Source organism: Rhinatrema bivittatum, chromosome 2 (genome assembly GCF_901001135.1).
Source record: "Rhinatrema bivittatum chromosome 2, aRhiBiv1.1, whole genome shotgun sequence".
In the NCBI taxonomy this organism is placed as follows: Eukaryota; Metazoa; Chordata; class Amphibia; order Gymnophiona; family Rhinatrematidae; genus Rhinatrema; species Rhinatrema bivittatum.
Window position 1 is genome coordinate 722,688,251 of NC_042616.1, and position 12,144 is coordinate 722,700,394.

Consider the following 12,144-nt stretch of genomic DNA (forward strand, 5'->3'; position numbering starts at 1 on the left):
TGTGACAGAGGCCGGCCAATGGCACCTATAGGCCCTGTCACATGGTAAGAGCAAAGGGCCATCTGCGCCATTTTTATTAGTGGCAGCCAACGGCCCGAGAGGGGCAGATTGCTCTCGGGACCCCTGCTGCACTACCAGGGACTTTAGGCAAGTTTTGGGGGGGGTCGGGAGGGTGGGGGATTGTAATTAATTAAATCTGAAGGGTTGGGGTAGGTTTGGGGGTTTTTTTTGTGCCCTTTCTCCCCCCTTCCAAAAAAAACCGATAAGAAAACCACACGAAATTTAGTGGGTTTTCCTATCATTCCAGAGACCCCCCAAATGCAATGAAATAGGAAATATCGTCCATATTTCCTATTTCGTCACAAATGAATGCACATTCCTAGTGGATATATGGAACAATCTCCCAGTGGATGTGGTAGGCACAAGGACAGTATTTGAATTCAAGAAAGCATGGAATAAGCATAGAGGATCTGAGGGAGTGGTAACAATTTGTGAATATGTGACAGAAAAGTGAAAAAAAAAAAAGTTTTTACCTGTTGGGGCATGAATGCCCAAGATACCCTTGGTGCCATGGGAGGAGTTGGCATCTGGCTTGCTGCTGGAAGAGAGGGCTGTAGAGTCCCAGTCTATTTGCAGCTCGTGGGATGGGATTCAGCTGCTGGAATAGGATTAGGGCTGCATTACCCTATGCAAGAGGAGCTGAAGTTTAAAAAAGAATTTTTTTTTAAACTTTTGTCTTTCCGTGTGTGTGCCGTGACCTGAGGCTAGAGAGGGCCAGTGACAGAAGAGAGGAAGGAGGCAACTGAAGTGGCGGGAGCATTGCTATCTGCCTCCTGCCATTGAAGCTATTGAGCTGCAGTCAGAGGGATGGCAGGGAAGCTGTCTTGGTTACCCGCTGGTGGTGAATTAAAAAGGTTAATAGTATTGGGGAAGCTTACCTGCCTCCCACTACTGCTGTCACTGCTACTGTTGCTGCATCCAGTGCTGTTACTGCTGGTGACGTCTGCAGACCTGGAAGCAGCACTAGATTCTTGGCATCACTGCCTCTAGCCACCGGGGAGTTTAAAAATTAAACAAAGGCAAAGTTGAAGGCAGGAGAGCCTTGGACAATCTCCCTCTGTATAACCCATATGAAGGTGGAAGTGGGATTGGGTCCATGAAGGCGCTGATGCTAGGCACCAGAAAAAAAAAAAAAAAATTGAACTGCTCTGGGAGCATAAATCTCTGGGTGAACCCAGAGGTGTAAGGTACTTCTAGTCACCAGGGATATGATTTGGAAAAAAAAAAAAAAAAGTAATAGGGCTTGGATGGTAGAATGGATCTCCGAGCAAGCTCCCTTTGGCCACTGTAAGCCCCAGGAAATATTACATTTAAAAAATAAAGAGGACTTTTCTAAGGGGGGGGGGGGAACCCAATAGAGTCCTTGGGGAATCATGGACAGGCTACACATACACAGGGGTTCTGTGTTCCATCCAATCCCCTGAGCAGTTCATTTGCATTTTAACTGACAAGTTGTCAGCATAAGGGAAGCCTTGTTGCTTCCAGCTTGTGCTAGTTGTTAACACAGGGACGCTTACAGTGTTTAATATTTATCCCTAAGGAAAATTGGAGATACTCTTACATTTAGAAGGGTAATAAGAGGAGTCGTAGAGACATATTAAGGTGTATTTAAAAGGATTTAATTTAGGACTATTTCTTGTGATGTCACTGGGGACGAATACACAGTGAGATTTAGAGCTTACGGTTCTGTTACAGTTGGAGAGACCATTGTGATTCTGAAGAGAGAGGCCCTATAGAGAGGTTGTTCCTCCTGAAGAGCTCAGAATCGGAGAATTTTAGGTGAAAAACTATCTAAAAATTGAGACCAGAACAAAATCTCAGCAAAGCCCAACACTAATTGTAGGAGACACTTAAGTGTGATTGGGTTGTGTGACTGTGATCTGGTAGTTTACCTTGAAGCCACATGGTCCTAAAAGATAAGCAAATCCAGATAGTTAATCTAAAAAGACAGAAGCATGGGAATTTAAAGTTTTCTGTTTCATACATATTTAGTAAAGTGAGTGAAGGAATAAGAGAATTTTGTCCATTCTGACAACATTCATAACTCCTAGTAAGGACACATCTTTGGAAAGAACTGACCCTTATATTTGGTCAATGTATTCTGCTTTGAAAATGCCTGAAAAGCAGACTATAAATAAGTAAAGATATATAAAAATTGTCTGAAGATCACTGACTGAAACTCCCGACAGTTAACTAGATCTCTTAATAAGATTGATCATAGCCATTTTAATAAGGAAGTTTGAAAATTAAAAACCCATAATTGGCAAAAGAAATTACTGGGGGCATTTCCTTGTGGAGGAAGGAAGTGATTCCCATTTCAAGGCCAAATTAAAGTTTCTGTTAGGAGCGGAATGCTCACCTGCAGTAGCTGTCAGTGAGCACAAAAGTCTTTGCACGAAGTGGGATGCTCAGAGCTGTGAGCACTGGAAAAACTGGTGAACATTAGTCAGATTTAAAGTGGAAGCAGTAAAAGGGAAAAATCCCTGTTTTAGAAAACCGAGGGACTGGTTTGAAAGCATGACTAAATTTAAAAGCAACAAAGAAAAAAACCTGCTCAGTGCTACAATAAAATCTGGAGGAACAATTTGTCAAAGATGAGAAGTTAAGAGATTGCATTGTACCTTTATATTTTATTTTACACTAGCTGGTAAAAATCCAGTTTCACTAAGGTAAACCTGCTCGAGGAGGTAACACTTGTACACACTAGTCTGCAAAAGACATCTATGTGCAGGGAATTAGTTTTCTCTCTCTAATTTTCTTAAGTGATGGGGAGTACAGGTCACAACACAAAACACCTGGAGAAGTAGAAGGAAGAACTATGTAGGGATAGAGCAGAAGGACCAGAGGAGAACAGTGAAGATGTATATCAATGGGAGAAAAGGGTGCATGCAGACAGTTTGGCCAGAATTAGAAAGACATTCAGCAAGTTAAACAGAAAGAGTTCAAGGACATTATAGAAGCACAAGTATTATGATTTTAAGGAACAAACATAAAGCAAAAGTGGAGTTTAAGGAGAGCTTTAATAGTTTAAAAAAAAAAATCAACAGAGAATATACTTAACAGAAGCTTGATTTCCTGAATAACCGGAACCTGCAACTGAAAAAAAAACAAACAAAGAATCAACATTCTTGAGAGAGAGAGTCAATAACAAAGATAAGGGAACAAATTAAAATTACATAATTGGGGAATACTTATCTGATAGTGTATTCCAAGTGCAGTTTAAACACAGTGCAAACTCCGGAGTAAATCTGAAGCAAGAAAATAGCATTAAAACTTTTTAAAGATTTTTTTAAAAAAAGTTATTTATTGTCCCTTTTTTCAATGTTTTTAATTATATTAACCAGCACTATTTACAGTTTTAATGCTTTTTTAAAAATGTTTTAAATCTAATTCCTAGATGCAATATTATAGGATGTAATTGTGACAAATGTATAACATCTGTTCTCTTGCCAGCTTAATACCAACTAGTTGGAGTAAAATCAGATATTAATTATATTAGCATCTTGCCCTCGGCCAAAATAGGGAGGCATAGCCTAAAACAACCCAATATAGAAAAGAGGTTGAATCTGCAAACTAACCTAAAAGTCTTAAAGTTTAGGGAGGGCCTTTAGTACTTATCATATGGTTAGGAAACTCAAGATTACTGTTGTTGGGATTTACATTCACAATCTCTCATTATTTTTCAGCCAATTTCTTCTCTACCTTTTCTAACTGGGAAGCCAAATATATTTGTTTAGAGTTTCTTGCAAAAACATTTTTTTTTCCAACCATGGGAAATGATGTAGGGGAACTTATTTTGAGAGAGCAAGATTTAAACTTGTATCTAAGGTGTTTTGTTTTTTTTTTTGTTTCCTTTTGTTTTTTTAAAGGAAGAATTATATTTCTACTGTAAATGGAATTTTTGTATAGTTTCTTAAATATAAGAAACTGCAGAAAAATCAATGTTAAACTAATAAAATCTTAACCTTGAGTCTACAGAACGCCAAAATCAATATTACTAACTAAACATCAAAAAAAGGTTTGTATGCCTAAGCTTTTAAAATTAATTAGCTCAAGCACTGTGAACAAAAAAATATTATAGGGACCCAACATTATCAACCAGGAACAAAGGTTCTTGAAATAATTTTTTTATAATGCATAAAAATAGTCAATACTAGAAGTCAAAAGAGAGAGTGAACTAGCTCAATAAATATAGCCACCCATTTTTATTTCATTCAGAGCAAGCTAGCTGCCTTGTCAAATATTAGCTAAAGCCATTTCCAAACACAAAACTGCACAATGCAGTAGGCAGCTAATACAACACTTGACTAAAACAAAACAAAAAAAGCAAAGCACCAAAGCAAGAATCCTGATGTATTTGTCTTTCAGTGAAGATAAACCAATATTTATGCATGTAACGCATCTTTCTCTGGACAAAGGGTGAAATCTGCATGTAGAAACAGAGAAACATGGCAGAAAAAGAGCATATAGTCTATCTCGTCTGCCCATCCACACCTACTACACAGCTCTACAGTCATTACTGTTCCTTCAGAGATCCCCCGCCCATGCTTGTCCAGTTGCTTTGCTAAATTCAGTTCCTTGCCACAAGTGTTAAGTAATCTGACCTCACAATTGGAAGCACAGCACTGTACATATCCATGTGTTTTTCATATTGGGCTACCACTGGTATTATTATATATTTCTTGTGTAAGGGTCTCTAGCCCTTACTGGTAGAATCTAATAAATGTAGATTCAAGGGGATGTACAGGAGATGGTCGATGAAAGGAGGGAAAGGGACTGGGTTTTAGAGATGGTATAGGAGTATGGCTCGGTGAGTGATAGAGAAGAGTCCAGTCCTGGAGTTTGTTGACGAGTTTCTAGAGAGAAACCTTGGGGAGCTCAGGGTTTGTTCGTGTAAGAGGTACTGATCCAAGGAAGTGAGCTTCAGAAGCTACTTCTGGTAAGGGCTAAGAGCCAGCTGGGAAGATTAGGACCCTTCTCCAACAAGGGACACAGTCTTCCTGGGGAAACCTTAGCCAGAGTTGTGTGAGAAGGTGAAGAGATGTATTTTCCTGTTCTCCACTGAGACTTGAAGCAGAAGTTTTAGAGGGAGATTCCTAATGTGAAAGATCTTAAGCAACTTTAAGCAAGTAACCTATTTTGAAACATTTGAGAAAGATATTTCATTTGTGGACTGTAGACTGCATGCTGATATTTTTTCTGACCTTTTTGCTGGACTTAAAACTTTAATAAAATGTTCTTGTTTGGAATACCAGGGGTTTTTGGGGGTTTTTTTTTGCATGATCTGTATGGACCTTGCAGGCAATCCTGCTCCCAACAGCATGAATCTGTTCATTTATCCAGAGGCTGCAATGAGTTGGATAGTGCTCAGCAGCCCCTGAAGGTGACCCCTGATGAAGGTGATGGAAGGGGTGGTTACCCTTGCCACAAACCAAAATTCTAGCACTCAGACCCTATTCATCTGTGCACAATTTCTGTGCACAGTTTGCCTCTGAAAAAATCTGTTTTCTATAATATTTCAAATCTATGAAGCAAAACCATATTTATAGAGTCTCACTTGCACAGATAAGTCATGACAGTTGCTGAGTTGTGAGTTGTCATGAGCTTTGACAAAATATAGTGAGCATAACTTTCAAAGCAAAGGATATCAGGTTAAAAAGTAGTGGGAAAATGTTTGAAAACTTGGGTGCCAGCTAGAATCTTTTTTTTTTTTTTTTTTTGTGCTTTATTTTGCCTTTTGCTATCCTGTTTTTCTCCTCTCACTTCCCTCTGGCTTATTTCACTCCTTCTGGGCTCTCTCCTTACTACTTTTCCCTTCCCTCCCTCCCAGCCTCTCCTCTTTTGTGTGACCTGTTGGCAGGGGTCACTCCAGGTCAGCCACAACTCCTTGGATTCGAGATTATGGCAGGTGCCTGCCTGACCTGATGCCCAGGACATTTGCACTCTGGAGGTAAAGCACTGGATTCAGACACTGCTGGGTAATGTGTATCTCCCACATAGTAAAGATTTACACGCTGGAGGAGACCAAATTGATCAGCCTGTACACAGCTTAACAGTTAGGTTTGAATTGAAGGAACAGGGTGGATCGAGTGGTTAGAGTAATGGACTAAGACCTGGTTTCAAATCCTGTTTTTGCCATTAGCATGTGTTATGACCCTAGGCAAGTAGCTTTAACTTCCATCATCTCAGGTATCCACTTAGATTGAAAGCTCTTTTGGAAAAGGGACCTTTTGTATGTGTCGTTAGTTATTTTTGGGCGCTGCATAAATCCCAGGCCTTTGGGGATATGAATTATTACCTAGTATCTTCTTGATTCTGATTCTGTTATGACCCCACTCTGAGGCATGTGTTATGGGAAGGGAATGGAATATTTGTATTACTCCCTTGCTAAATTTCATTCCAGATGGATATCAGTAGAACAATCTTATAAAAAAAAACATACGTGTGTTTATTGTATTTATTGTTAGCGTGAGCAGGCAGAAAATGACCTGCTGTTGCTGCTGAACTCCCAGAGTCTCTGGCTTGGAGGATGTATTTTACATACTCAAGATAGCAAACGCTGTAATGATTCAAAGAGCTGCACTAGAATGGGCTCTGGAGAGCCAGAGAGCTTTATCCTAAAGGTTCTGCGATTTTGGAGGTTGCTGAAATATTTTTCCTACATGCGGAAACAAAAGGAGTTAAAAAAAAAAACAAAACTAAGCAAACAATACAGACAATGTATGATTGCTCTCCCTCAGAAAGCTTGGCAGGAGGAGAGTAAATAGGAGGGAGACGTGGCAGAGGTGGGGTATAAACACTTATTAAAGTGAATATAGAGAGAGGATAAGAGAGGCATTCCTACAGGTTAAACAGCGTTTTACCCATGATAAGGGACTTTTTGCAAAATGTCCACCCTACACGGGGGTGTACAATTACAAATATTCAAAATCACGCGTACTTTTATCATTTGGCTGTGGAAAATTAGGTTGGGGGAGGCCACAGCATTGGGTACGTTTGGGATTTTTGAAGCCATGCTTGCCTGGAAAAGAATCCACAGAGAAATCAGGTGCAAACCTCTGCAGGTACTTTTTTTTCTTCTCCCTGTGGCAGCAATCAAAGCAAAACATTGCAGAGCAGTTTAATTATTTATTAATAACATATGCTGCATGTATGTGTGGTAGTAAAATCGAGCACTGCGATTTTTATCGGGCAGCATCACGAGTTTGAATCTGTCTTTCAAGTGACGTTTAAGCAGCGATATGTCGTTAACCAATAATGAGTCAATGTGAACAATACATGGGAACACTCCAATGTGCTCTCTTGTATCACTGATGCTTCCACTGAAACAGAAAAATGATTAAAATGTAGACATCTTTGCATTTTGAACAATACGTGAGATCTTTTTTGGTTTTAGGACTAGGGTTGGACCCAAGAAACTTAAGCCTGCTAGTCCACTCCTTTTGCTGCCACAATGCCCCTCTCCCCTCTCCATTGTTCCTTGGGTACACCTCCCCATCAAATCTGTTGCTACTGATCCTTTGAAGCAGGTACAAAGTATGCACCCAGCCTAAGCCCACCCCTGTTTCCCTTCAGGGAAAAGCACATGCACTGTTCCAGCTTGTGTACTTTTTTTTTTACCTTCCCTGAGAGGTGGAGGGGGTGCAGTTTTCAGAAGAGTAAACACCCATTTATTGCATAAATAGAAAATTACCCTCAGTATTAAATATGAGGATAATAGCTGTGTGCATTCAGCCCTCAGGAAATGCTGGATTATTTTCTCTTTATATTGTAAACGTTGTTGGGAGGGATACAAAAAGTCACCAATTTTGCTATAAAAACATAACTGAAGTGAACTTTCAAACTTATTAAGCTGTCTTAGTTGACACTTCAGGGAGGTTAGAATATGTTAAGATGCCATTAGCCATTGTTTAAGCTGCCTTACCATTGTTCACAGCTTCATGACATGTTTGTGCATCAAGGATATTCATTGTACAACCAGGCATTTGATGCTCTCTGATGGATCACAGTGATTCACAGCTGATGTATTTCTGTTGAAAATGCATAACTGAGTTAATAAATCTGCTATTTTCTTGTCTTTTCTAATAAACAAATTGTTACAGGTTGCAAAATATAATTGACTGTGTAAGGCAGAAGGAGTAATATCTGCTGACCTTACTATTGTGCATTACTTGTGTTTTTATAGTAACAAAAGGCTTCTGGTCCTGGTGCCCAATGATACCTCATTCAATAGTAGACGAGCCTACACAAGTGAAGATGAGGCCTGGAAGTCCTATTTGGAAAATCCTTTGACAGCAGCTACGAAAGCTATGATGAGCATTAATGGAGATGAAGACAGTGCTGCTGCGCTTGGCCTTCTGTATGATTATTACAAGGTAGATTGTTTTTTTTTCTTATTATATTCTTATTTATTTATTTTTTGCTTGGCATTTTCTCTTACTACTTTGGGCTTCCAGCTCAATCAGAACTGGCCTCTACTGAGCTAGATAATCATTAGCCCTCATTTGCAACTACCTGGGGCTTTTGTTCCCGTTCTTAACACACCTCTGTCTAATGAATTCACAGTGACAATTCTTGGATAAGGGCCATAGACCATGGTTCCCTCTGGATACTGATACATGTTTATCTTGAGTGTGACTGGCACAATATGGACACCTAATAGTGTCCATGTCGAGGACAATTCCGAGTCCTTCTAGATTCCTATTTTTACCCCTTTATTGACTCCAAATATATTTGTATTCTCATCTATCCCTAGTCCATACCATCATCCTTGTCGTTCAACTATCTCATCGTACCTTTTCTCTTTACCTTGATTCCCTATTTATCATTGTTTCCAAGGATTTTTCTTTCTTTGACTATGCCAGGGGTGGCCAACTCTGGTCCTTGAGAGCCACTTACAGGCCAGGTTTTCATGATATCCAAAATGAATATACATAAGATTAAATTTGCATTCACTGTCTCCATTATCTGCAAATCTGTCTCGTGCCTATTGATTGTGGATATTCTGAAAACTTGGCTTGTATATGGCTCTCGAGGACCGGAGTTGGCCACCTTATGTGCTATGCCATAAACTTCTTCTGTCACTACTTTTTGTTTCCTTACTTTCCATAAAAGCCTATGGCTTGATCTTCCACCTACACTATTCTTCCATATATATTTCCTATTTAACCCTTGGAGCCTACAGCTTGGAAAGGCAACTCTTACCAAAATTTGTTCATTTTCCATTTCTTCATTATCTGCTTGGTACAGAGATCAGTTCTAAGCTATATAGCAACATAGGTTAAATTGAATTGAGACCTAAAGTCCATCATGATCAACCACCTCCAAGCTCTACAACATAATATCCACATCTAGAAAAAAACTGATACACTGTATATGTTTGATTGTAATATCTGACCATGTCTCCAAAACACTATATAAATCCTCCCACCACCCTTCCCCAAACATTCAAGCCCTCTCAGGTTCTTCTAACCCCCCCCACCCCAAAATCACCTCTGTATTGGCTATGAAAGCAGTTTGGGGAAACAAGACAGCAGCACTGCTGTCCCTGTGTTGTGGGTAAAGAAGGAAGGTGAGATTGTCTGGAGACATCAGCACTGCACTATTTTTTTTTTTTTTTTTTTACTTTGTGCTGTTTCCATTTCCATTCTGGAACCCCTGGTGCCGTTGTCAACTGCTGCTGTTCTTCTTTTATTTATTTATTTTTATCCTTCCTCTTGTACTGTATCGTCTGATCCAGGGACTCGAGAGGGGTAGGCAAGAGGCTTGGGAATGTTCTGGAATAACCTGGAGTCTTAGGCTGTCAGAATTCTCACCCAAGCTACACCAATCTCATGAGATTTATAACACTGGACTTTTAGCAGTCACTTTGGTGTATTCTATTCCATTCTAAAGCGCACAAGGGCATATCTCTTAAATTATAAGAGGAGTCTGGAACAAACCATATTAATGTAGCCAGTGTTGCATGTTTGCTATTTAGCACAATGGAAAATCCAGTGGATTTATATGTTGATAGGATTTATATTAACTAAACTAGTTAAGCAAATATATGTACAAAAATATCCTGTTTCATAGAGTGCTCATGCATATGAATTAATCACATTAATTCCACATGTGATGGTCACTGTTGTAATCATGATTTCTTCTAATATCTCATGTACCTGGAAATAAAGTTCCTCAATTTTATCATATTTGATCTCACCTTCCACCCTTAGAACTTTTGAGTTACATAAAATCATAAAAGCATAGTACAAAGGAAATTTAAAAAGATCAGAGACAAAAACATAATACAATCAAATCGACAACAATGACAGTATAAAATAGCTCAATAAAATAAACCATTACTCAAAAACTAGGAATAGCTTTTTAGTGTATTTTCATATATTACAGTGGAAAAATAATAAAGCGCTGCATGTCAAAGTCAATTTAATTCAATACGTCTTGACAACCAATGTAAAAATTGTTTTTCTAATAGATCATAAAGATGTTGTTGGACCTCCACTGAGAAGACACACTTCATATTATGTCCCTTCTGACAAACTGTGTTCCCAAAACCTTAGCTTATTTCTTTAAAGTTGATGACCTCCGAAGATATAGAAAAGATATTCTGTTTACAGTCTGTATGCCTGTTTGTGCTGATCAGATACTCTCTTCTCTCACCTTGTCTGTGAATCCAAGGACATAGAGCACATATTTTGTGTAGGCCAGAAAAGATTCCATTGGTGTCCAGCTCACACCAAAACATGAGGTCTTTCCCTTCCCATTGGAGCTGGTCAGAAATGCCATTCCCCAGATGGAATCTACTCACACGTCCTATATAAGTATGGTCCAAAGTATGTCCCTGTGGTGTGGGTAAAGAAGGAAGGTGAGATTGTCTGGAGACTGGTGTACTGGATTATAGATCACCTCTTCCGGTAGTAGCTATGTTGCATAGGTCGGAGCTAGCAACAGGTTCTTATTCAGAAGATGGGTTTATGGAGCTTTAGGTTTTTCTGGCATCCTGATTCTCCATGGAGCTGCCAGCAACTGTTCTCTCTCGCTCTCTCTCTCAATTTCCTAGAGAAGTCTCTGGAATTCTCTCAGGGATCTTAGTACACCCCCTACTGGACAGATTTGCTTCTTGTATCATTTGCCTGGTTTCTTTAAGGCAGGCAAAGAGGCTATTAATAAATCTTAAAAGATAAAAAGAATGTTAAATATGATTTATAGTATCCATATGACATGCTTTGTTAGTAAAAATAGAATTAAAAAAAATAACAGGCCTGCATATTTTTGCTTAGAATTGCACTATTTGCTCCACTTTGAAGTGCTGAAAAAAGTGCAAAAAGCAGAATATAAATCTAAATAAATAAATATATTTACTATCAGTTAATTCATTGCCTGTGTTTGAGATTTTTTTTCACATCTGGCCTTACCATGTCTCAAGATGGTACTATAAGCAAAGCCAATTAAATGTTCTCTCCATTTGAAATTATTGCCCAACTAAATTCTGCAGACCAGTAAGTATAGAATTTTAGTTTTGGGTCTGTTTTGATGGTGGTATTCAATAATGCAGTGCGCAAATGTTTGGTCCTTAATGCAATTAACACCAGGGTCTTGTCGTTATGGTTTTGTGGCAAAATGTCAAATCGTGCATTATTCAAATTATATTAAACGAGCAGAAGCAGAATAATTAGGTCAGTATTGACAAAAATTGAGAATGCATAGTCCTAGCTGCCTGTCTGCCCCTTTGCTCCCAGCTCTCACACCTCCTGACTATGAACCTTTTGGCTTTGCTTACAGGACTTCCTGTAAAGAACATGGGGAAAGCTGTGCTACAGTATCTGCCAAATCAGCATGGAACAGACAGTCTGGCATTATTACAAAGTGGGAAAGTCTGTTCTTTTGTTACTTTTATTTTAACATCATTTCTTATTAAAAAGAACAATATAATACTTTGCTTGTATAGACCATTTCCACAAATATAAACAAAATTTTTGTATCTTTCTTTTCCAGATACAATACAGGGATAGTCTAGATTATAAGTCCACAAATAAGGTAGTCCAGGCAAGGTCATAATCAAATTTTACAGTATGTGATCATTTT

The 12,144-nt window shown here is 38.9% G+C and overlaps 1 protein-coding gene across 9 annotated transcripts in view; it reads left to right on the top strand.

Annotated features, from left to right (window-relative positions):
• GRHL2 (grainyhead like transcription factor 2) overlaps window positions 1-12,144 on the top strand; it is a 294,199-nt gene that overhangs the window by 57,106 nt on the left and 224,949 nt on the right. For 6 of the 9 annotated variants that reach the window (XM_029591826.1, XM_029591824.1, XM_029591828.1 and 3 more), the window contains exon 2: window positions 8,246-8,435. In XM_029591826.1, the coding sequence (XP_029447686.1) occupies window positions 8,383-8,435 (53 nt within the window). In that variant the 5' untranslated portion in view covers window positions 8,246-8,382. Of the gene's footprint in view, window positions 1-5,888; window positions 6,011-8,245; window positions 8,436-12,144 lie in introns of those variants that run through there. The other 3 variants (XM_029591820.1, XM_029591821.1, XM_029591822.1) reach the window with 1 other exon arrangement.